This window comes from Schistocerca gregaria, chromosome 9 (genome assembly GCF_023897955.1).
Source record: "Schistocerca gregaria isolate iqSchGreg1 chromosome 9, iqSchGreg1.2, whole genome shotgun sequence".
In the NCBI taxonomy this organism is placed as follows: domain Eukaryota; kingdom Metazoa; phylum Arthropoda; class Insecta; order Orthoptera; family Acrididae; genus Schistocerca; species Schistocerca gregaria.
Window position 1 is genome coordinate 34,528,947 of NC_064928.1, and position 27,335 is coordinate 34,556,281.

The 27,335-nt window shown below is 42.6% G+C and overlaps 1 protein-coding gene across 1 annotated transcript in view; it reads left to right on the forward strand.

The window, feature by feature from the left end:
- The window catches only part of LOC126291938 (uncharacterized), a 136,618-nt gene extending 117,667 nt beyond the window's left edge, over window positions 1-18,951 (forward strand). Inside the window, exon 4 of the mRNA XM_049985661.1 lies at window positions 18,763-18,951. Coding sequence (XP_049841618.1) covers window positions 18,763-18,864 — 102 coding nt within the window. The 3' untranslated portion in view covers window positions 18,865-18,951. The remainder of the gene's footprint in view (window positions 1-18,762) is intronic.
- Window positions 18,952-27,335: the final 8,384 nt, after the last annotated feature.

Genomic DNA, 27,335 nt, shown 5'->3' on the forward strand with positions numbered 1-27,335 from the left:
AGGATTCACCAGCAGTTTTCCTGACCTGTCCAAAATACTTGTCATTTCCTTCTTACCTCCCTTTCGAAGACTGCTAATTACACTCCAGAATGGTTTTCCAGCAGCTTGACCCATTGTCTCCAACTTGTTTCGAAAGTCTTCCCAAGATTTCTTCTTGGATGCTGCAATTATCTGTTTGGCTTTGTTTCTTTCTTCAACATAGCTTTCTCTGTCTACCTGAGTTCTAGTATGAAGCCATTTTTGATACGCCTTCTTTTTCCTTTTACAGGCTGCCTTGACTGTTTCGTTCCACCAAGCTGTTTGCTTCATCCTACTTTTACACACTACTGTTCCCAGACATTCTTTAGCCACTTCTAGTACTGTGTCCCTGTACCTTGCCCATTTCTTTTCCAATGACTGTAATTGACCATTCAACTAACTGGTACCTTTCTGAGATTGCTGTTATGTACTTGTGCCTGATTTCCTTATCCTGAAGTTTCTCCACCCTTATCCTCCTACATATGGACCTGACCTCCTGCACTTCCGGCCTCACAATCCCAATTTCACTGCGGATTAAATAATAAGTGTCATCAAAGAATCCCCTGAATACGTGTGTGTCCCTCACAGCCTTCCTGAATTCTTGATCTGTTATTATATAGTCAATGACAGATCTGGTTCCCCTGCCTTCCCAAGTATACCGGTGAATGTTCTTATGTTTAAAAAAGGAGTTTGTGATTACTAAGCCCATACTGGCACAGAAATCAAAGAGTTGTCTCGCGTTCCTGTTGGCCTCCATATCCTCTCCAAATTTACCCATAACCTTTTCATACCCCAATGTGAGATATCCAATCCTGGCATTAAAATCACCCATGAGCAGAACACTGTCCTTGTCCTTTACTCTAACAACTACATCACTGAGTGCCTTATAAAAACTATCAATCTTATCTTGATATGTCCCTTCACACTGCGAATATACTGACACAATCCTAATTTTCTTGCTAGACACTGTCAAATCTATCAACATTAATCATTCGTTTACATACCTTACTGCAACTACGCTGGGTTTCATTTCTTTCCTGATGTAAAGCCCTACACCCCATTGTGCTATTCCTGCTTTGACTCCTGTCAGGTAGACCTTGTGTTCTCCCACTTCCTCTTCTTTCTCACCCATTACCCGAATGTCACTAACAGCTAAAACGTCTAGCCCCATCTTACTTGCAGCCTCTGCCAGCTCTACCTTCTTCCCAGGGTAGCCCCCACTGATATTAATAGCTCCCCATCTCATTACCATTTGTTTGCCAAGTCGTGTTTTAGGAGTCCCTGGTTCGTCAGTTATAGGTGGGACTCCATCACCTCCAAAGGTCCGAGGTATTTTGCTCTGATTGTGGCCAGCATCATGTTTTAAGTATCGGGGAAGCAGGTTGCTAGCCTTACTTGGCCCGAGTCCCATTGAGTTTTACCCCTAATGGTTGAGGGACTAACCAGTGGATTTAGTAGTCTTTGGCGTATGAGCACAAAGGTGACCACGACTCAGAATATGGCCGAGATGCCCAGCCTTATTCCAAAGTAACTGGTATCCCGACTGTCGGGACCACTTACTTGGCCACTCATAGGTTGCCTGTCGTTCATGAACAAGGACATGACTACAGGAACACACACCTTGAACCATGCATTAGGCATATTTCTAACAAATTATTTTTGTAAATTTAAGATTCTAGTCATTTTGCTTGTGCCTCCCCAAAAAATAATGCCATATCTTATAACTGATTTGTTGCAGCTGTGGTAAATTATTTTTCTTGTCTCCATGCTAGCTGAATATGTCAGAATCTTCTTTGCAAATGTGAGGCTGTTTAGTGTAGTTGCTAAATACACACATTAAAAAAAGTTTTGTGTCACCTCGGTTCCGAGCGTTCCAGAACCTATAGAGATCAACGTCGTCATCATTTCTTCCCTTTTTATTGCTAATGAAAACCACTCATTGCCTGTTGTTCCACCATACGGTGAGACCTTCAGAGGTGGTGATCCAGATTGCTGTACACACTAGTACCTCTAATACCCAATAGCATGCTCTCTTGCATTGATGCATGGCTCTATTCATCATGGCATACTATCCACGAGCACATTACAGATTCATCGGTCCAGATTGTCGGAGTGGTTGGTGGGTCATGTCCATAAACAGCCCTTTCCAATCTATCCCAGTCCCATTCGGTAGGGTTCATGTCTGGAGAACATGCTGGCCACTCTCGTCAAGCGATGTCGTTATCCTGAAGGAAGTCATTCACAAGATGTGCACGATGGGGGCGTGAATTGTTGTCCATGAAGATGAATGCCTTGTCAATATGCTGCCGATATTGTTGCACTATCAGTCTGAGGACGGCATCCACATATCGTGCAGCCATTACGGTGCCTGCCATGACCACCAGTGGTGTAGGTCGGCCCTGCATAATGCCACCCTGCTGCATTCACTGGACAGTTTGACTAAGGCGTTCAGCCTGACCGGGTTGCCTCCAAACACGTCGCTGGTTGAAGGCATGTGTGACACGCATCAGTGAAGGGAACGTGATGCCAGTCCTGAGGGATTCATTCGGCATATTGTTGGGCCCATGTGTACCACACTGCATGCTCTCGTGGTTGCAGAGATGGCCTCACCATGAACGTCGGGCGTGAAGGTGCGCATCATGAAGCCTATTGTGCACAGTTTGAGTCGTAACACGATGTCCTGTGGCTGCAGAAAAATCTTCAACCAACATGGTGGTGTTGCTGTCACGGTTCCTCCAAGCCATAATCCATAGGTAGCGGTCATCCAGTACTGTAATAGCCCTTGGGTGGCCCGAGGGAGGCATATCGTCGACATTTCCTGTCTCTCTGTATCTCCTCCATGCCCAAACATCGGTTTGGTGCACTCAGAGACACCTGGATATTTCCCTTGTTAATAGCCCTTCTTGGCACAAAGTAACAATTCGGACAGGACTGAAACACGGTATTGAACTACAGACAACACCAGTCATGTACCTCCTTCCTGGTAGGATGTCTGGAGCTGATCGGCTGTTGGACCCCCCTCCATCTGATAGGTGCTGCTAATACATTGTTGTGTACATCTTTGGGTGGGTTTAGTGACATTTCTGAACAGTCAGAGGGACTGTCTGTGACACAATATCCACAGGAGTTGAGAAAAACTTTGTGATGTGTGTAGTTACTGTGTGAACACCAGGATAGATTTTGGTCAAAATGTATGCTTAAAAATTTAACACAGTCTGATTCTTTTAGTTCTTGGTCTCTGTGACTAATGTGAATTTCTTTTACCTTAGAGTTTGTAGTTTGAAAGTGCAGCAAATGTGTTTTGCCAGTATTCATTTTCAGCTAATTTAGCTGGAACCAGTTTTCCAAATTCTCTAATAGTTTTGTTTGGAGTCATTGCTTTCAACAAGCAAATAAAACTGAGTGTGAATTAATGTGCAGGGGTAGATCATTTACATAAAGTAAAAACAAAATTGGACCCAGAATGGAGACTTGTGGAACATCTTGAGAAATAATCATCCATTTAGAGAAGGAATTTCCCTTACTTGATGATACAACTACCCTTTGTTTTCGGTTTGTGAGGTATGACCTGAACCACTCTAAAGCACAACCCAAAATTCCAAACCTTTATTTTTATGCAGGAGCAAGTGATGGTTCGCACAATCAAATGCGTTCGTGAGGTCACTTTTCTCTGCTTGTTTAAGGCAGAACTGACTTTTTCACAAACTCATTAATAGCTTCTATTGTACTCTTGCCTTTCTGAAAGCCATATTGATTATCTGAAATTATGTTTGGTTTCTCTATAATTTTTTTAATGTGTGTTACCACCACTTTTTCAAACATTTTTGAAAAATCGGGAGAATAGAGATTGGGCTGTAGTTTCCCATGTCTTCTCTCAAGCCTTCCTTAAACAAAGGCATTACCTCATACTTTAGAACATCTGGAAAGTGGCCTCCTTCGAGCAATTAATTAATTATTGAGCGAAGAGGGTGAGTCTGTATTGTGGCAGCTGCTTTAGCTACTTTGGTAGGTATGCCATCCCACCCAGCAGAATCTTCCCAGTCAGCAGTATTTTTGTTTTGTAGCTGTAATATAGTTTTCTCTACATATTTAACTGAAATTTTCTCAAATTTGTTAAAATATTCTTCTGTCTTGTCTTAAGTGTACTTTCTCTGCATAAGCACGTACATTTACATCTGATTTACATACAGTGATATAAAAAAAAATGTTGAATAACCCTGACATCTGAGTCGGGTTTGTTACAATTTTACTCCCCACCTTAATTTTGGAAATATCTTTGCTGTCAGTTCTAGTACCTAACTCTTATTTTACGATGGACCATACTGCCTTTGATTTGTTTTCGTGAGCCAAGATGTATTTATTACTAACCATTTCTTTCGCTGCTTTCATTACCCTTTTATATATGCTTTTATAATGTTTAACATAGTTAATGAAAACGGGGTCTTTGTTGTATTTCAGTTCCTTGTACAGTGGTTCTCTCTCTCTCTCTCTCTCTCTCTCTCTCTCTCTCTCTCCTTCATTAGATATTTGTATTTCAGGAGTTATCCAATTTAGCTTATTAGACACTGATTCTCAGCTCATGGCGGCTGCAGTGTAACACGTGTTAAGTTCGGCTCACGAAATTTAGTCGAATTTGAAGGTGTTCTCGCAGGTGGTGTTGTCTAGTACAAGTGGAAATCGTGTAAACAACAGTGTTCTGTGCAGTAGTGCTATTTTTTTCTGTGCTCCGCCAATATCTGTGAGAAAATGGTAAACAGAAGAATCAACAGCAGCGCGTCCAGCAGGAGGGAAGCAGCAGGTGCGGCGGGCCTGCTCCTGGCGGAAGGTGCGGCCGCGGCTTCCGGTATAGCGGAGCTGGTCCGCTCTGAGGTAAACGCTGCGCTTCGCGATAGAAACAATCTCGATCTCATAGCAGGCACCATATCAGATACTGTAACGGCAGCAGTATTGGCCAAAATGCGTGAAACTGTAGAGGCCAATACTGCCAAAATTACAGCACTAAAAAAGTCTGTGTCTGAATACGAGAAAAAGGTACGAGAGTTGGAAGTGAAACTGTCTGCCGCCACAGACGAGCTAGAACAGTACCAAAGGAGAAATAGTCTACGACTGTTTGGAGTAGCAGAAAATAAAGAAGACACGGACAACCTGCTAATACAGGTTGCGCGTGAAAAATTAGGCGTCGAATTGACCAAGGCAAACATTGACAGGAGCCACCGGGTGGGACGAAAACTACCAGGTGCTACCAAACCTCGTCCAATAATAATTAAATTTGTGTCGTACCGAAAAAGGGCTGAGATCTTTACCCAGAAGAAGTTAGCAAGGACAGGGATTACAATAAGGGAAGACCTGACACACGAACGGCTAAAGATTTTAAACAGTGCCATATCCCATTTCGGTCTTCAGAATGTGTGGACTCAGGATGGCAGAGTAATCATTAAGACTGCAGCTGGAAAGAAGACAGTCACAAACATGACAGAACTAAATAGTATTAAGTGAACCTACTCGAGCCAAACGTCAAACTTAACACCATTTGCAAATTTTAACAGTCCTATACTCAGATATAGTCTTGTAACTGTATTAACTTTTTAATTATTTGTACCTTCAACTAATTGTTTTTGTAACTGTATTAACTTTTTACTATTTTTTTGTGTCTTTAGCTGTAGCCATTGCTTAGTTTTAGTTACTGCTAATACTTTTTTCATTTTCTCAGTTTATTCTCTTCCATTTTGTAATAGTTCTATTGCAATTATTAGTCTCTCCTTTAGTTCATTAGTCAACCATTTCTTTGGTTTAAATTGTTCATAACAAAAATCACTATCAGTATCACTTAAGCAAATTTAAATCTAATTGTAGCTTCCTACGATAATCACTCTAGTAAATTTCAATTTAATTCTAGCTTCCTACGATACTCTATTAAATATTAAGCTTACTTCTCTCTGCTGGCAGCATCTGCCTCTTAAATCACTCCCCTTCCCTTATTTCCACCCTAAGCTGTTTCAAATACTCTACATTTCTCCTCTTATGACATAGGATACTCAGTGACACACAGCTGTCACCATTTTGGTCATATTCTCCCTGCACCGAATACCACTAATCCATTTTCTATACTCCCGCAACCTCAGGAAATCTCTTGCAGTCGCCTTTCTTTCGGCTCTCGCGGAGTCACAAACAGGGCGCACAAAATCTCGGACACCCCTGTATTATGTCACTTGGCGGAAACACCGGCCAGTGCCCCTCGCGGCAGGTAGTGCCTAACAAAGGGACAAACCAGTCTGCCACCCTACTCCATGCTGCTCAGCGGAACGCATCCGAGCTTTTAGCAGCTCACTGCAACATTCAGTCTTTACCTGCGCATTACGAAGAACTTAGCCTCCTCTTCAACCAACGAAACTACCACGTAATCCTCTTATCTGAAACGTGGTTGAAACCACGCATATCCTCTGCATCTATTCATCTCCCAGGGTACACATTTCTTAGGGCAGACAGATCAAAAAAGCGAGGTGGCGGGGTCGGCGCATATATACGAACAGATCTCAAAGCGAAAGTCTTATGTACGTCAAATCCTGCTGAAGAAAAAGAGGCTGAATTCATCTTCATTGAAATAAATATACAAAGTCAGAAATTCTTGACTGGCGTCTTGTACAAGCCGCCAAACATAAGCTCAACGAGTTCCTTCCAGTCTGAATTACATTCACTTCAGTGTCAATACGAACATGTCATCGTAATGGGTGACTTGAACATAGACCTGCTAAGAGACACTCCCTCCGCAATAAACCTAAGACGATTGTTTAGTTGCAATAGCATGAACATTCTTCCATTACAACCTACACACCATATGGCGCACAGTCATACTCTTATAGACGTGATCGCAATGAAACAGACTGACAAAGTAAGAGATGTTGGTCAATCATCGGCCCCTGGCCTCTCAGCACATGATGTAATATTCCTGGCCTACTCTGTGCAGCCCCCAAGGATCAAATCGCGTTACATAACTTGTAGGAACATGAACCGTATTGACCTTGACGCTCTAACAGCCGATTGCTCAGAAATCTCATGGCATCAAATAATCAGAGAACCTACAATCGACGGTAAAATTAATGAACTTGGTGATAAACTCACTGCCCTCTATGACAAACATGCACCTGTGCGCACAGTCCGTGTAAGAAAATCTCCTGCTCCATGGCTGACAGCTGAATTACGTCAAATGATGACTAATAGGGATGCTGCCCACAGACGTTTCAAGGCAGATCCGAAACCCGAGCGTTTCGAAGAATATAGAAAGCTACGGAACAGAGTGAAACAATGCATTCGCAATGCCAAAATCAGGCACGCTCGCTCCCTTGTATGCAGCGATCTGACACCCACGACTCTATGGAAGAATCTCCGTAGCTTGGGGGTCGGAAAGGCAAAATCGGAAACTACTTTCCATGTGTCAGCTAACGAATTAAATGAATTCTTCTCTGCACCTCTGAATACCAGCACGGCTGATAATTACCGTCCACAAGAATCCCCAAACAGGATAACTAACGACGATACCTTCCATCTAAAACGTGTAACAACAAATACGGCAAGAAAAGCAATAATGAGAATCTCTTCTGATGCAATAGGCAACGACAGTATCGGTATAACCATGATTAAGAATGTTGCCGATATCTTAGTACCTGTCTTAACTGACATATTTAATTTTTCCCTCGTGAACGGAATATACCCCACTGCATGGAAAAAAAGCATAATTCGACCCATCCCTAAGATCGAAAACCCGCAACTGCCTAGTGATTACCGACCAATTAGCATACTGCCTGCTGTTTCCAAAGCACTTGAATATATTGTTCATGACCAAATCACTGAACACTTGCATGAATTCAGTCTATATGACAAATTTCAATCCGGTTTCCGTAAACATCACAGCACAAACACTGCTCTAATTAAAGTAACTGATGACCAGAAATATGCCATCAACAATCGAAAGGCAACAATATTGACGCTACTGGACTTCAGCAAAGCTTTTGACACTGTTAACTTTGACATATTACTCAGAAAAATGCAACAGCTTAATTTCTCTGATAGTGCAATGAGATGGTTTGAAAGCTACTTAAAAGACAGACAGCAATGTGTTGTCTGTGCAAATGAAAAATCTTCCTGGAAACATGTTTCTTCGGGAGTGCCACAAGGATCAGTCTTAGGACCACTTTTGTTTTCTTTGTATGTCAACGATATTTCGTCGGTTTTGTCCTCCTGTAAACATCATTTCTATGCCGACGACCTCCAGCTCTACCTAAGCGTCAGACTTGAGACGTAAACACTGCAATCGCTCTGATGAATGATGATCTGTCTTCAGTAGTGACATGGGCAAAAAACATTGGGCTTAAATTAAATGCAAAAAAGACGCAAGTAATCTTAATAGCCCATCAGAAATTAATAAGTTCAGATTTCCGCGAACGGCTACCTCCTATTCTGCTTGAAGGTACTCCAATACCATATCAGAAAACAGTGAAGAACTTGGGTGTAACTTTGGACGAGCATCTCAACTGGGCGGAGAATACAGTCGCAGTGTGCCGAAAGACCTCTGCTTGTCTCTATGCTCTCAAAAAGTTTCGGAACATATTCCCACAGGACTTGAAACGCCAGCTCGTGCAAGCACTCGTTCTATCGAAACTCCACTATTGTGATGTGATTCAACAAGGCATGAGTAGTGGAAACAAAAGACGGCTAGAGCTAACCATGAATGCCTGTGTGCGTTACACCTGCAACATTCGCTGATATGATCATGTTAGTGCTTCATACTCCGAGCTAGGGTGGCTGCGGCCGGACAAACTGCGCGACTACCACACTCTATGTCTACTTCACCGACTCCTCATCGCGCAACCACCCCAGTACCTAGCTTCAGAGATTAAAAACCTGTCATGCCATCATAATCGAAACACGAGGTCACTCTTATCTGGTATCCTAACTGTGCCCACTCGCAAAACAAAAACTTTTGCAAACTCCTTCTCAGTTGCCGCTGTCCGCCTCTGGAACAAACTGCCCCTTACCTTGAGGAAAATTCAATCTCCTGTTGCTTTTAAGAAGAAGTTGAAGCATTTCCTACTATCATCCGCATAAAATTCTCCTCAAAATTAATGTGCAAGGCCAATCCTCTCATCCGTCAAATAGCAAAGCTAGCGTCTCCTATCTTGCTCCTGAGATGCCTTCCTCTTCATCTATCTCTATTAGCCACGCAGTCTCCTTTTCCTTTGTATTTTCCTTCATTATGTTTAATCATGTCTCTCTATTCTTCTCCTCCCATCACCATGAGTCTCCCTCATACTCCCTGCTGCCAGCACTCCTATCTAAAATCTTTCTCTTCAATAATGTATTTTTCGAGGTGTACCTTTCTAATTGTTTATCTCACTTTTCGTATTAGATGTAGTTTAACATGCCTACTAAAACATATGACTGTAAAATAAGTAGAATGCCTGGATAGATGTAAGAGAGGGCCTGATGGCCCTAATCTTGCCAGGTTAAATAAATAAATGAATGAATGAATGAATGAATGAATGAAAATGCTTCATTAAATACATGTTAAAAATTTTCAGAATATTTGTTAAAATGTACAGAGATTGGAATCTTTTTTTTGGACTTGCCACTCAACCGCTTAAATTTAGAGCAGAACAATGTTTAGATGTCAACAGTAAAAAGTCTTTTGCTGAAGTTTTTCTGGTACTTAGTTGATATGTTTTAATGATTTTAATAAACAAAAATAGTCTGAAAGTCTTAAATCTACACATAGCTTCCTTGCATCACCACGTCTACTATAAAATTGTCGGTTCATATCCCCAGTGTCAGGAACGAATGTGTTTTGGAAGGCTTGGCACATTTTATAATACTGTCTGTTGGCTTTCTCAATCCCTTGTTTACACAGGAGAACTTGGGAGGTTGAATCTGTTTGGTATCCCCAAAACAATTGTAGTTTGTTTCTCCAGTAGCATCAGTGTTTTTGTTAATACCTTTGTAGCTTGTTAGAGTTCATTTTTATACACAACTTTGACGTCTGCAATTAATACTGTGCATTGGTTGTTACTGGCATTGGAGCAATTCTTTGTGATTTCGCACATGGATGCAGTTGGTTTGACGAAACTGGTGGCGTTTACACAATGTTCATATCGTAACACTTTCGTAATTCCATTTTTAGTAACATTTGGATTGTGCAAACTCAATGTTGGTATGTCACATCTATTATTTAACGGTACATGATGGTTTGTTGGCTTAGGCCTAGGATGGTAAGTGCTTTTACACTCTGTGATCTGTGACTTCCCTCACTCTTTCACACTTTACAAGAAACTTTTAAAAATTGTGTTAATGGTGACAAAATACTTTTTAAGCATGTACCCTGTAAAACAACAGTAAACCATTTTACTGACTCTTAATTTGAAGCCCTGGGTCTTATATAATTTTGACACTTCATGAACACATTGGTGTTTCTACATCTTTTTATGTAAAAAAAAAATTGTGTGCATTACTTCTACTGAATATTTCTACCTGTTTTTCTAGTTCATAAATAAATTCAAAAATTTTGACATCTACATCTGCAGAAGAATACAAAGAGTAATTATCAAGTACACAAAACATTTCAAAACATCGATACAGATTAATGGGCAAAAACAATGAGAGTTTGTGTATTACATAGTGTATCATTTGTCACAAAGTTTCTTTTACAATGTTTATGAATGTCCAATGTGTTGTCACTTCAACATATCTAATTGGTGGTAATACTTTATCTGCCTGTTTCGCCACAATTTTTGACAACTTTACTTCGTGGCACCCTTGTTTTCCAGACTAACCTACCAGCACCACATAAAAAAAATCGCAAACTAGACTGTTCCATAGACTTAGTCATCATCAGAATGGTGAAAACCTTAACTGAATACCCCAACTGCAGCTTTTATCACAATGAAGTTAGGAGATTTGGTCATCATTGGCTTTATCCAGATATGGCACACCAGATCAACATCCTTCATCTGTTTCAAAAATGTTCAGCTTTTTGGAAGTAGTTGGAGATGTTAGACTCTTTAACCTCCATCCATATCTTTGCTATGTAATGCAGTGTGTCCAGCCTGGATGCTTTAAAGGAGGCCAGGTCCCTTTCCAGCCTCCATTAAATTTAAGGACTTCTGCACAATGAATTTTCTATAATATATTTTGAAATCTTCGATAGCACCCAAATCCGATGGAAGCAGCTAGCTTCCGCAATTTGGTGACAGAAATTCAACATAGTAGTTTTGATTTTCCAGCGACAGAGGGCAGCATCTTTTTAGACCCATCAGTGCTGGTACCAAACTTTAAGCGTAAGACAAATTTTACTCTATTTCTTTCTTCGAAAGTTTTCACCTTTACAAGCAACTGTTTTATGCAGAAGATTGTTGAAAAGGACTGGTTTCATTGATGTTACTGATTTCCTTCAATTCATAGTACTATGAACAATAAATTGTAAAACTCCACACCATCTCAGTCTTTGGCGCAGCCAATGTGTCTGCTGCTAACAAGTGGTGCAGAAGTCGTAACAAGTAGCAAACGGCCATAACATTTCATAAGGTGAAGTTTAATTACCGCACGAAATTCCTTTTTTTTTTTTTTTTTTTTTTTTTTTTTTTTTTTTTTTTTTTTTTTTTTTTTTTTTTTTTTTGACAATCACTCGACTTTCTCGATTCACATAAATGCCAAACACAAAGTAATAGATCAGTATGGCTGAAACTTGATTTGTGTTCTTTCCAAAGATGCTACTAACTAAACATGACCTTGATAAGTGCCGGTGGTGCCATCTCCTGGACTTTGCACAGACTTTTCAAATGCCCCTCATACATTGTAGTTCATGATGGAGAGATGAACAAGATAAGCAATCGCATCTAATAATCGGCAACCATAAATTTGAAAATGTTGAACAATTCAAATTTCTGCATGCTATGATAGACAAACAAAATCAGACACAAGTAGAAAGGAAATTAGACAGCAAAATGTTAATAGTGTGTACTACTTCAGTCAAAACTTCTAAGGTCTAAACTACTAACAAGGAAAATTAAAATGAGGCTATATTATACAAACATCGGACCAGTCATTATCTGTGGAGCCAAAACATGTAGTTTTTAAAAGGGAAGAACACCAATTAGAAGTACTTGGAAACTAAGTCTATAGATCTTTGGTCCACACTGTGACATGAATTGCAAAGTTGAAAGAGAGTACACAACACAGAAATCTCCAAGTTATCACGAGCAGCAATAAAAAGCATAATAAATTCCAGAAGATTTCAGTGGTCAGGCCACCTGATGAGAATGAAGGACAAAGCAGTTTCAACAATGTTCATGGAGAAGTGATTTGATAAGAAATCGAGAGGGAGACCCAGGAGACCATTGGTAAATGGAATTGAAGCAATATGCAGCAGGATAGGCACAAATAATTGGCAGGAAGTAACAAACGATTGAAGCATTTGGAGGCAACTATGAGTTGGGTGCAGGAGCTCCAGAGCCCCTAAGAGGCCATGGAGGAGACACATTTTTTCCTTCCTGCTTGTGGCTCACTTTCATGTGCACTTTCCAGAATTGAGTCTTTATTCTTAATGATCAATATTTAGCATGGAAATATGTGTTCTTCAACTCTTTGTAACTGCAACCTATGTTCCATGATGAACCTAACTTTTTTCTTAACAGTGGAAAATCTAGGATGGAATGTAACAATATTCTGAGAAGGCAAGTTGCCATTCACCATATAGCAGAGGCCGCAGATAGGCACAACAAAAAGATTTTCACACTTAAAGCTTGTCAACACTCTCTCTCTATCTCTCTCTCTATCTCTATCTCTATCTCTATCTCTATCTCTATCTCTATCTCTATCTCTATCTCTATCTCTATCTCTATCTCTATCTCTATCTCTATCTATCTCTCTCTATCTCTATCTCTCTCTATCTCTATCTCTCTCTATCTCTATCTCTCTCTATCTCTATCTCTCTCTATCTCTATCTCTCTCTATCTCTATCTCTCTCTATCTCTATCTCTCTCTATCTCTCTCTCTATCTCTCTCTCGTGGTTGGGTGTGTGTGTGGGGGGGGGGGGGGGGGGGGGGGGGGTGCGTGCATCTCTGTCAATTGACACCACACTATGAGCAGCCGCACTACTGCGTGATAAGTGTGGGGGAAAGGTGGAGGCTGGGGCGGGGAGGAGGGGGGATAGTATGGTGGGAATGGCGGACAGTGGAGTGCTGAAGGTTGGCCGGCAGGCAGGGAATAGAGAGGGAGGAGAAGTAGCAGAAAAGGAAAGAAACAGAGAGAAATAAATAAAATAAAAAAGACTGGGTGTGGTGGTGTAATGACGGCTGTGTAGTGCTGGAATGGCAGCAGGCAAGGGCTGGATGGGTGAGGACAGTGACTAACGAAGGTTGAGGCCAGGAGGATTACAGGAACGTAGGATGTATTGCCAGGAAAGTCCCACCTGTGCAGTTCAGGAAAGTTGATGTTGGTTGATACGATCCATATGGCACAGGCTGTGAAGCAGTCATTGAAATGAAGGATATGATGATTGGCAGCGTGTTCAGCAACTGGTCGGTCCACTTGTTTCTTGGCCAGTTTGTGGGGGCCATTCATGTGGACACACAGCTTGTTGTTGGTTATCATGCCCACATATAATGCAGCATAGTAGTTGTAGTTTTGCTTGTAGACCACATTGACTGGTTTCACATATAGCCCTGTCTTTGGTGGGATAGATGATGATAGTGACTGAACTGGTGGTGGTGGTGGTGGTGGTGGTGGTGGTGGTGGTGGTGGTGGTGGTGGTGGTGGTGCTGGGAGGATGTGTGGGATAGGTCTTGCATGTAGGTCTACTACAGGGGTATGAGCTACGGGATTGGGAGCAGGAGTTGTGTAAGTATATTGTGTAGGTTCGGTGGATGGGAATACCACTGTAGGGAGAGTGGGAAGTATAATAGGCAGGACATTACTAATTTCAGAGCACAATGAGAGGTAATGGAAACCCTGGCGGAGAATGTAATTCAGTTGCTCCAGTCCTGGGTGGTACTAAGGGGAATGCTCCTCTGTGGCTGGACGATGGGGCTTTGGGATGTGGTGGGAGATAAGGCACGGGAGATTTGTTTTTGTACAAGGTTTGGAGGATAATTACAGTCAGTGAAGGCTTCAGTGAGACCGTTGGTATTTTTGAGAGGGACTGCTCGTCACTGTGTATGTGATGACCATTGGTGGCTAGGCTGTACGAAAGGGTCTTCTTGGTATGGAATGAGTGACAGCTGTCGAAGTGGAGGTATTGCTGGTGGTTAGTTGGTTTGATATGGTCGGAGGTACTGATGTAACCATCTTTGAAGTGGAGATCAACATTTAAGAAGGTGGGTTGTTGGGTTGAGTCGGACCAGGTGAAGCAAATGGGGGACAAGTTGTTGAGGTTCTGGAGGAATGTGGATAGGGTGTCCCCACCTTCGATCCAGATAGCAAAGATGTCATCAGTGAATCTGAACCAGGTGAGGGGTTTAGGGTTCTGGGAAGGATTCCTCTAGATGGCCCATGAATAGGTTGGCATAGGATGGTGCTATGCAGGTGCCCTTGGCCGTACCCCAAATTTTTTATCTCGTGGCTCATATCCCTGTAATAGAGCTACGTGCAAGACCTCTCCCGTACATCCTCCCGCCACCTACTGCAGCCTGGTCACTGACATCACCTATCCAATCAAAGGCAACTGTGGAACCAGTCATGTGGTCTACAAGCCAAACTGCAACCAACAAGCTGTCTGTCCACAAGAATGGCCACCGACAAACTGTGGCCAGGAAACAAGTGGACGACCATGCACCCTGTTGCTGAACACGCTGCCAAATATGATATCCTACATTTCAGTGACTGCTTTACAGCCTGTGCCATATGGATCCTTCCCACCAAGATCAGCTTTACTGAACTGCACAGCTGGGAATTTTCCCTGCAATACATCCTACATTCCTGTAACCCTCTTGACCACAACCTTCATTAATCACTGCCCTCACCCATCCAGTCCCTTCCCTGCTCCCATTCCAGCACTACACAGCCATCATTCCTCCACCACATCCAGTATTTTATTTATTTCTCTCCTTTTCCTTTACTTTGCCCCCACCTCTCCCCTGCCCGCCACCAAACCTGCAGCACTTCACTGTCTGCCACCCTCACCATACTATCCCTCCTCCTCCCCGCCCCAGCCTCTTAGTTTCCGCCACCCAGTCGCCACTCCTATCATGTGCTGCTCACAGTGTGGTTTCAGCTGTTTGAGACTGTGTGTGTGTGTGTGTGTGTGTGTGGGGGGGGGGGGGGGGGGTGTTGAAATTTCTTTCTCAGAATAGTGTAAACTTTTTTGAGAATTTTTCTGCTTCTTTCCTTTGAAAGAGAGCCTTACTCTCTTGTTTTATAAAATTTTTGATCTTATAAGAGGCCATTACGGACTGGCCCACTCTGATTTTCTTCATTCTTATGGTTTTTGTAGACCAGTGTCAAGACATCAATTTTTTAAAACAGTACGACGCAGTTCTCAAGCTAACTTACAAAAAATGCCATTCGAGGATAATTTTTATGAGTGCTGTTAGTTATTGGCGAGATTCGAACCGTCAACTTTGGAAGTACAGGACTGTTATGCTGACCTTCAAGCCCTATGAAAAAATCTAAGGAGGCTGGTTCATATAGTCCCCTTTTTTAGAACTGTTGCTGGAAACCTAGGGTTCTTACTTGACCCTTTTGAGTTCCAACAATTAAAAATATTAAAATATAGTTTTCAGCAAAATTGACCTTTGTCATCATCGTAAACAACAAACAAAAGAAGAAATAGGCAACAAGTAAACAATCGGGTATCTTAAGGAAGAAGTTTCGCTTTGTCATATAATTTTAAAATTTTTCACAAAATTTACTTTCTTCCATGAACAAGCAACAAAGAGGAATAAAAAGAGAACTTGCAGAAAGTAAACAGTCAATTGTGGATCTACTGGGATGTACAATTTTCAACCACCCATCATTTCGTGATATATATTTGAAAGCAGTTTCTCATTTTTCATGGACAGAATCCCACATCTCGAACCTTTCATGAACTCGTAATACCTGAAACAAAACACTTTCCTAAATAGCAATCTTGGCTCTAAAATTTAATAAATTCATATCAAATGTATGTACTGCTCCAATGGTTTCATAATAGCAGTAGTAGAAACTCGAAATTAAATTACGGTAACTTTAGATATACTTACTGTCAGTGGCAGTGATCTCCACAATATGATTACTATATAAAAAAAAAGCTCGTCACAATCCCTTAAAATCACATAACACCAGCTCTGTGCCAACTGTTGCTCTAATCACCGTACGTGACTGCTACATTTATAGAAGTACCTTACTGTACCACTACATATCTATGTATTGCAATCATAGTGTTGATTTCATGCAAAAGGCACTTGTACTTAAAAAATTAATAAGGCTGTGGTTTTAGGCAGAAGCCACTGGTACTCAGTGTTAAAAGAAACAGCCCAACAACATAACACTTTGTCGACTAAAGTAATTCCTACAAACAATGCTATACACAATATGTTTAAGCTGAGTATCAAGAGACAGTCAAAACTTGCACATACATACTCCTAGTGCACATTAGCCATCTGACTTGTGGAAACTTCCTAGTGGCTCATTATCATGCCAGGTGTGACACCATTAACACATCATAACATGATTTACTGACTTTTCCGTTTTACAAACAAAGACCTATGCTTCACAATTCTTCAAATGGACTTGTCTTTTCTTCTCTTCATTCCAGCTGTTGAAAGTTTCTTTAAAGTCAGTTAATTTTTCCGTGCAGTTTGATTGTGTTTGTGGTAACTCATGAGATTATATCAAATGTTTGTCGGCCATATCTGAGCATTGCCTGACAAATGGACACAACACTTTTTGAAAACAGGAGAGCAGTGGCTCATGCATCAACATACTGGAATCTCATTATAAAAGAGGCAGCTGAGATAGGAATGAACAGTGACAAATTTAAGATACCAGGGATACACACTCAATAGAGCGTGATGCTGAGCTTCGGGTGCCGAAAGGAAGTGACAACAAATGCTTGGCGCTTGTAGGGAGATAGGAGCGACAATTTCAAACATGGTCACTCAGTCCTGTGGTGGACCGGAGCTGCTATGAACTGCCCAATCAGCTTACACACACGTCATTTTGGCCCTCTGTTACTGGTACCAGAGGCTGCAGTCATGAATATACAAGTGCCAGCCCCCGCAGTCAGTGGTTTTATTCTTGACGACAATAGTCTAGGTGGCCATCCAAAGCTTGAGAATTATATTCTCACGCGGTTTGAAAATTTAGAAGATTCTATCCAGACTTATGTGAAAGACTCCTGAAGTTGTTAATTAGGTGTGTAATATTTACGAATGCCTGCTGCTGGTGGCAGAAATGGGACTAAATGTATTAAATAACTATTCAAAGGGAGTGTGTGTAAAATTATTCAAAAATATTAACTGGTTGGCATACAAGGATTGACACAATCACAGGCAAAACAAAATATGCTTGAATGTAAGTGTTTGAGTTGTTGGTATTAATATAGGATAATTCGTTCCAGCATTGTGCAGACAAGAACAGCTTCTTAAACAAGGTGCTGATTTGCCAGTAGAAGTATGGTGCTTTCTTTGTTTTGGTGAAATACAGTTTTAAAGGGCTGCTCCTTTCTTTATCGTGAAAATTAGTGTGTTTGTTGTTGTGGTCTTCAGTCCTGAGACTGGTTTGATGCAGCTCTCCATGCTACTCTATCCTGTGCAAGCTTCTTCATTCTCAGTACTTACTGCAGCCTACATCCTTCTGAATCTGCTTAGTGTATTCATCTCTTGGTCTCCCTCTAGGATTTTTACCCTCCACGCTGCCCTCCAATAGTAAATTGGTGATCCCTTGATGCCTCAGAACATGTCCTACCAACCAATCCCTTCTTCTAGCCAAGTAGTGCCACAAGCCCCTCTTCTCCCCACTCTATTCAATACCTCTTCATTAGTTACGTGATCTACCCATCTAATCTTCAGCATTTTTCTGTAGCACCATATTTCGAAAGCTTCTATTCTCTTCTTGTCTAAACTATTTATCGTCCATGTTTCACTTCCATACAGATACTTTCAGAAATGACTTCCTGACATTTAAATTGTGGTGTCAGCGCCAGACACCACACTTGCTAGGAGGTAGCCTTTAAATCGGCCGCGGTCCGTTAGTATACGTCGGACCCGCGTGTCGCCACTATCAGCGATTGCAGACCGAGTGCCCCCACACGGCAGGTCTAGAGAGACTTCCTAGCACTCTCCCCAGTTGTACAGCAGACTTTGCTAGCGATGGTTCACTGACTTCTACACTCTCATTTGCAGAGACAATAGTTAGCATTGCCTTCAGCTACCTTATTTGGTACGACCTAGCAAGGCGCCATTACCAGTTATTATTGGTATTGTGAATCGTGTACCATAAAGAGCGACATTCTCCATTAATGGATTAAAGTTAAGTATTCCACCAGCTACGTCCGTTTTTCTCAATTCTAATTCCCTTGTCATGTTCCAGACCTCACGCCAGCCTGCGTGAGCTAAAATGCCTGCATTTCGGCCTCCTTTGGCCATACGGGGTTGGCTCTCCTGCCAACTACAATGTTGACGACGAGAGTAAAAGTGTTCTTATCGATATTGCCCTGATTCACTTGTGTAATGGCTTCGCCACAATCTCCAGATGTACTGTCCGAATTTTATCGCTTACAGAATCAGCAGACACAGGCCTTACTGGATGCCCTTGGACAGCTCGTCCAGGGTCAATGTGCAATGCGATGCGAAACGATGCGGCAGCGGCCGCTTCACCGCTAACACAGCCACAACACGCTGTTGCACCCACTTTTTGCCCTTTTGATACTGCACTGGGAAGCTGGACAGAGTGGTCGCATCAATTTGGATTCCATCAAGATAACGAGCGGCAGCCTTATTTGTTGTCTTCTGTTGGTGTGAACACGTACCGTGTGATAGTCGAATTATTTCCCCGACGCGACGTAGCAACTATGTCCCACGAAGAAATTTTGTCTGCATTAGATGCATATTTCAAAGAATCAGTCAATGTAGTTGCGAAAAGGTATACCTTCTTTCGTACAAAATGTGGGGCAGGTCAGACTAATCGGGAGTGGTTTGCAACCTTGCAAGGCCTTACTAGGGATTGTGCTTTTGAGTGTCAATGTGGACTCCCTTATTCAGATACTATGGTACATGATGCAATTGCACAGAACGTTTCTGATGTTCGTATAAGCGAACCGGTTTTGAAAGTAGTCAATCCCTCCCTTCAACAAGTGATGTACATATTGGATCGGCAGGACACACTTGACTTTGCTCAGGAATCATTTGAAACTTTGCCAGCAGTGTGTCTGGTTCACCGGCCCGCTGGGCGAGCTGCACGGAACAGTAAATAGTCCTCGCACCCCGCCGCGCTGCTGCCGCTAGGCTCTCAGCCACGTGTGCCGCGCAGGCAGGCTAATGTAGTGATCAAATCATGCCCGCGATGTGCTACTAAACATTCGCGTGAGAATTGCCCGTCATGCCAAGCCATTTGCTTTTATTGTAATAAAAAAGGACATGTTCAGAGTTTGCCATAAAAAGCTCAGATCGGAAGCTCAAAACCGTTCCAGGCCCATTGCTTCGCACCGGAATCGGAATCGAACCAAGGATACTCAGGCTCGCGAAACTTCGCCCATGGAAATAGATGTAGTTCATTCCACTCTGCCCAGTGCCACTCTCTCTAACAGTGACTGTGTTCGTCCTAAAAATAGTGTGTGTCGACATTGCCGGAACTCCCGTCAAGTCACAAGTGATTATGTTCCAGTGTTGGTTCACGTAGCACAAGACAGTCACTCTTGTCGTCAGCAGGACAATAAACTTTTTGTAGACTTGGACATTAACGGAAAAGTAATAGCATTCCAGCTCGATACCGGAGCTGCAGTTTCACTGATCAATCGAGACACCTACAAACTGCTGGGCACACCTCCGTTGCGTGCCGCAAATGTTAAGTTAACGAGCTATTCAGGACAAACGATCCCTGTGTTAGGACGGTACAGCCATCTTGCTACATACAAAGGACAAACAAAACTTGTCATTTTATGTCCTTTGTTGTTCTTCCGCAGTGAACTTGTTTGGTTTAGATTTATTTCAGTTGTTTAACTTGTCTATAGTAAATCAGGTCCTATCAGTGAATCAGACTGTGCCTTCAGACAGTGTTTCTCGTCTATGTGAAGAATTTGCAGACATTTTTGCACCGGGCCTCGGTTGCACTACGAACTATAAAGAACATTTGGAACTGAAAGGAAACGCGCAACCGAAATTTTTCAGAGCGCGCAATGTTCCCCACGCATTGCATGATGAGGTCGCAAAAACATTACATGAACTGGAATCGCAAGGTGTAATTGAACGCGTCCAGGCTTCTCTCTGGGCATCACCCTTAGACTTTGTGTGGACTTCCAGGCAACAGTGAATCCACAACTAGTGATTGCAACTTTTCCTTTACCCCGCCTGGAAGATCCTTTTGACAAACTGTGCCCGGGTAAATATTTTTCAAAGTTGGAACTCACAGATGCTTACTTGCAAATTCCGGTGGACGAAGAATCCCAGCGTGTTTTGGTGGTTAACACGCATCTTGGGTTGTATCAATTCAAACGACTGCCATTCAGGTGTGCATCCGCCCCTGCATTGTTTCAGCAATATCTACAAACTGTTTGTGCTTCGGTCCCTACTGCAGCAAATTATCTGGATGATATTGTGATCTTTGGAAAGACGGAAGAAGAACATTTGGCCAATCTCAGAACATTATTTCAGGCCTTGTGACAAAATGGTCTTCGCTTGCGGAAGGACCAATTTGTGTTTTTTTTTCCTCTGGACTTGCCATGCTTGGGACATGTACTTAATGCCCATGGCATACATCCCAGTCCCACGCACCTTCGTGCCAATACAAGACTTGCCTTCGCCGCGGAATTTGAAACAACTACAGATATTTTCTGCATGCCTCTTCCATTTCAGCTCCGCTTCATCGCTTACGCCGTATAGGTGTTCCGTTTGTTTGGACGACAGAATGCGAACACGCCTTTCGCCAGTTGAAATTGGCGTTGCTTTCCAATACTTGACTTACGCCATTCGATCCCCAGAAGCTCCTTTTGTTGATGGTGGATGCATTGGATTTCGGGATCGGTGCTGTGCTTGCGCACAAAGATGGATCGCACGATCGTTCTATTGCCTTTGCGTCCAAATTGATCTCGTCTGCGCAAAGAAATTATTCACAGATCGAGAAAGAAGCATTGACTCTCGTAAGTGGTGTTACAAAGTTTCATTTCTTGTATGGTCGTCACTTTACCATAATCACAGACAACAAACCTTTGACATCGCTTTCTCATCCGACCAAGCCTGTACCTCCACGTACAGCGCAGAAATTCATTCGCTGGTCTATTTCCCTCTCGCAGTACTGCTGCGATATCTTGTATCGGTCCACTGCTAAGCACGGAAACGCCGATGCGTTGTCCCACTTGTCTGTTGCTGAGGATAGGGCATTCGATTCCTCTGAACTTGTTTGCATGTTCATTGATGTGGAAACCGATGATGCGGTTGAATCGTTTCCGATTGATTTTCGTCGTGTAGCTACAGCCACAGCTGCTGACCCTGTCCTTGCTCCCATTCTGCGTTTTGTTGCTACGTAATGGCCCTTGTCAAAGTCACGGATCGGGGACCCATTGGTTGGCCGATTTTTTGCTCACAAGGAGACTTTTTGTACGACGTGGTGCTTTGCTGTTGCGTCCTGATAATGATCAGTCCAGGGTCGTGGTACCACGTTCGTTACAGTCCTCTGTCTTACAGCTTCTCCACCAAGGACATTGGAGTATAGTGAGACTGAAACAGCTTGCTCGTCAGCACTGTACTTGGTTCGGAATCGATGCCGCGATTACGAATATGTGCTCTTCTTGCATGGTGTGTGCCGAACAACAATCAGCACCACCGCGGAAATTCTTTGCATGGCCTAAACCCACTTCCCCTTGACAACGCTTACACATAGATTTTGCTGGTCCATTCTGGATTGCTCGATGGTTGGTTGTGGTAGATTCATACAGTAATTTTCCTCTTGTTGTCCGGATGTCTTCCACGATGTCATCTGCCACCATCCAAGCGTTATCCGCTATCTTTTGCAATGAAGGTCTTCCACAGACTATTGTTTCCAACAATGGCCCACATTTCATGTCCGCAGAATTTGTCATTCTGCAGGGCCAATGGTATTCAACATCTGACGTCCGCGCCGTTTTTGCCACAGTCAAACGGTGCTGCTGAACAATTAGTCAGGACTTTCAAGTCACGGATGTTGAAGTTGAAAGAGTCGCATTCTCGGGAGGACGCGTTATTGCTCTTTTTGTCCTCGTATCGCTCTCAGCCCCGAGATGGTCGCTCGCCAGCTGAGTTGCTCCACGGTCGTAATCATGGAACCTTGATGTCTTTGCTACATACGCCGCATCAGGTTCCTGTGCAGCAGCAGATACCTTTTGCTCCAGGCAATGTTGTCTACTATCGCCACTATCGAGGTTCACGGCGTTGGCTCGAAGGGCGCATTCTTCGCTGCCTCGGCCACGCTATGTATCCGATTTTGGGGCCTCTGGTGAGGTGCGTTGGCATCTCAATCACCTGCGCCTCTGTCATCGCACGGGATCTGTCACTCGCCGTCTGCTTTCAGTGATGGTGCCGTCCGGTCAGCGCCCCGGGGACCCATCTACTGGCTCACCTCAGCCCCAGGTGTTACCGACGCTGCCTTCCATTTTGCCCCATGGCGACGCGCTGCCGCCGCCTGTTATCCCGGACGCCCGCAGTGGACGCGTCGCTGCAACCGCCGGGCGCCTCCCTGGATCGCACTCCGCCGATCTCTTCCTGTGACTTGGAACTCTTGCCCGCTCCGGACCATATGTCGTCTTCGCACGTCAGGTGCCTCGGCCCGATGGAGGTCAACCCTTTGATCCCTCCTGTCTCTCTACGGGTGCATACACCGCATGTTGGCGTGCACCCTGGAGCAGGTTTTCAGACGTTTCCTAGCTCCCCACGGTCCGAATGGCAGGGTGCGGGTGGCACAGCCTTCCCTGTTGTTAGGCTCCCCACCTCGTCGCATACGTCAACATGCGGTCCTCCCCACGGCGGGCGGAAGCCTTATGCCACAACCGTCCGCCGATTTGTGGTGGAGGAATTTGGTGTCACTGCCAGACACCACACTTGCTAGGTGGTAGCCTTTAAATCGGCCGCGGTCTGTTAGTATCTGTCGGACCCGTGCGCCGCCACGCGGCAGGTCGCCCCAGTTGTACAGCCGACTTTGATAGCGATGGTTTACTGACTTCTACACTCTCATTTGCCGAGACAAGAGTTAGCATAGCCTTCAGCTGCCTTATTTGCTACGACCTAGCAAGGCAGCGTTACCAGTTTATTATTGATATTGTGAAGCGTGTACCATAAAAGAGCGACGTTCTCCATTAATGGATTAAAGTTAAGTATTCCACCAGCTACGTCCGTTTTTCTCAATTCTAATTCCCTTGTCATGTTCCAGACCTCACGCCAGCCTGCGTGAGCTAAAATGCCTGCATTTTGGCCTCCTTTAGCAATACGGGGTTGGCTCTCCTGCCAACCACAACATAATCTATACTCGATGTCAACAAATTTTTCTTCTCCTGAAATGCTTTCCTTGCCATTGCCAGTCTACAGTTGATACCCTCTTTACTTCGACCATCATGATGGTGAAATTAGTGTAATCATTATTAATGATCTAATCTATTTTCTTACCAATCCACTGTTCAATCTATGAACGTAGCTTATCTGGGAAGGAATTTTGACCACTTTAAACTCTTTTTCCATACATAACAGGAATCATTGTATGTGTTTCACACTTGGCAGGATTTTCAGTTAACTGAAGCACAAACAAATGGAAACATGAATGCCCTCCTCATTACTGTGTCTTTGGGTTGCTGATGTACAGTCACTTGGCACACATCAAAAGTGTTAAATCTAAAGTGGCCGTATTTGAAAAAAGATATTTAAATTTAAGAACGCACATCATATTTGTGTTGTGGTTGTTCTTGTGACTATTTTCCTGTATTTTTCAATGTCTGTATGGTTGTGATTCGGTTCTGGAGTGTTCATAAAATACTGAAAAGCTTGTTTCATGTTTCAGTGGCACTAGTCAAGCATTCGGGCAGTTGTGCCCAATTACCCAACTAACCATGCAGACTGTTGTTTTCTATAGTTATCCTATATCTATTACGGCAAAATCAGTAATGGTTGTTTTAGAAAAGACCCAATTTCCTTCATATCCTTGTCAAGTATGAGCTAATCACGAATGTCTTGTCCGAAAATTACTTTCAATAGGGAATTAAAGAACCAACTTGTTTCTGCTCTTCCCAACAGACAGACAGTAACTTATCGAATCAGTTAACATAGAGGAAGGTAACACTGATCATAATGCTTTGATAGCAACTGTGACTACAGGTATTACAAGGAATGTGAAGAAAGGTGGGAAAATAAACTTTTGTCTAGCAAGAGTGACAAGATTCAAGTTGCAGGGTATCAGAGCAATATCAAATATTCATAATCATCATTATTTCTCTATGCTGAAGATGAAGATGTGGAGATCAAATGGAACAAAAATTCAAAAGCATGATTCAATATGCCTTAGATAAATACGTTCTGAGCAGGGTCTTTCGGGATGGGGAAGACCCGCTGCAGTTTAATAGCCAAGTTAGGAAACTGCTATACAGAGCTTTGTCACAGGTTGAAGAAAATTGAAAACCTAATAGGCAAACAAAAGCAAAATTGAGCATAAGGAGAACAGTGAGACAAGCATTAGTGACTTTGAAAATAAAATTTTGTCTACTGAGGTGACTAAAAACCAGTAGACGTTTTGGTCTTGGGTGCAAGCAGTAAATGGTTCTAAATCGTCTGTTCAGTCATTTAGTGATCAAACAGGTGCAGAAATCGAAGATAACAGAGAGAAGGCAGAAATACTAAAGTCACTCTTCTGAAATCGTTTCACTGCAGGTGATGGTAGGGGAGGTACCTCCTTCAGTCATCGTATGAATGTCGAAGTGATTAGTACTGGAACAGAAAAGCAACAACAACTGATTAGTAGTGGAAAATCATCAGGACCAGATGAGTTACATGCAAGGTTCTACAGGGATTATGTGAAAGAACTTGCTCCCCTTCCAGCAGCAGTTTATTCTAGGTCACCGGAAAATTGTGCAAGTCATTCTTGTTTTCTAGAGGGCTGATAGGAAAGGTGATCATAATTATAGACCTACATCGTTGACATCAATTTGTCGTAGAATTATGGAGATGTGTTATGCTAAAGAATTATGACTTTTTGGAGAACAAAAATCTAATTTATAAATATCAACATGGATTCTGCAAACAGACCTTGCATAATTATTTGGTACTGTTCAATCCTGTCAGCATTTATTTTCTTGGTATTTGGATTTATTACATTCTTTTTGAAGTCTGGCAGTATTTTGCCTGTCTGATATGTGTTGCATATGAGGAGCTATAGTTTCATCATGGCTGTCTCAAAGAGTTCGATAACTCTTACGGAATGTTGCCTAATGCAGGAGCTTTGTTTGGACTTGGGTCTTACATTGCGAGGAGAATGAAAGTGCAATGAACCTTCCCAGTTATCTTCATCTACTACTTCCCTTTTCATAACACTGTATTTTCCTTCCACATTTAAGCTTTCCTTTCTCTGCTTAATACTGGCTTTTGTCTCTGAAATCTTGACATTCATACAGCTGCTTCTCATTTCTCTGTATATGTTCTTCATTTTCCTAAAAATGGCATCTATATTTGCTACAGTACTGTATGTTTCGAAAGCTTCATATTTCTTCTCTAGGCAGTCCTGTTTTATACTTTGTCATCAGTTTTAGATGTCTATATTTCATTTTGACAATATTAGGAAAAGGATACATTGCTACTGACTGTAAAAATGACCCATTGAGTTGCAAACCATCTTCAGCAAAGAAAAACACACACACACACACACACACACACACACACACACAGGTGCGCGCTTGCTTGCTTGTGTGAATGTGTGCATTTTTTTCTCCGTTGAAGAAGGCGTTGGCCTAAAGCTGTAATGTATAACAGTCTTTTCATTGTGCATGTCTGCAGCTAGGCAATTTTTACAGCAAGTAAAAATCTATCCTTTCCCTAATGCTCCTGTTATTTCAACTTGGACTGTCCATTGTTATATCAACGTAGGAAATGAAGCAGGCAAAATGAAATATATTTTTTGCTTTGGTCAGTGAAATGCAATATATCTTGTTATCCAAACATTCCTTATGGACATATTGTTTTTCTTTGGTTTGCCTTCTACTGACTTAACCATTTCATATCTCATAACTTCCTTTCTGCTGTTTCAGAGAGTTGATCCCACTCTCTTCAGTTTCTTCAGTTTTAATCTGCAGTTCACAACTAAGATGTTATGATTAGATTATACATATGCTCATACAATTGTTCTGCACTTTGAAATCACATTTCTAAATATGTCTTACCTTTATACACTGAAGAGACAAAGAAACTTGTACACCTGCCTAATGTCGCTTAGGGCCTCCGTGAGCATGCATTATTGCCGCAACACGACACGCTATGGACTGAACTAATGTCTGAAGTAGTGCTGGAAGGAATTGACACCATGAAAACTGCAGGGCTGTAAGAGTAGGAGGGGTGGAGATCTTTTCTGAACTGCACATTGCAAGGCGTCCAAGATATGCTCAATAAAGTTCATGTCTGGGGAGTTTGGTGGCCAGCAGAAGTATTTAAACACAGAAGAATGTTCCTGGAGCCACTCTGCAGTGATTCTGGATGTGTGGGGTGTCACATTGGCCTGCTGGAATTGCCCAAGTCCATCAGAGTGCATGATGGACATGAATGGATACAGGTGCTCAGACAGGATGCTTATGTATGTCACCTGTATCTAGACGTATCATGGGCCGTATATCACTCCAACTCCATACGCCCCACACCATTGCAGAGCCTCCACTAGCTTGAACAGTCCTCTGCTGACACGCAGGGTCCATGGATTCATGAAGTTATCTCCGTACCAAAACATATTCATCCTCTTGATACAGTTAGAAATGAGTCTCTTCTAACCAGGCAACATGTTTCCAGTAGTCAACAGTCCAATGTCGGTGTTCATGGGCCCAGGCGAAGCATAAAGCTTTTTGTCGTGCAGTCACCAAGGGTACATTGGTGCGTCTTCGGCTCCGAAAGCCCATACCAATAATGTTTATTTGAATGGTTTGTTT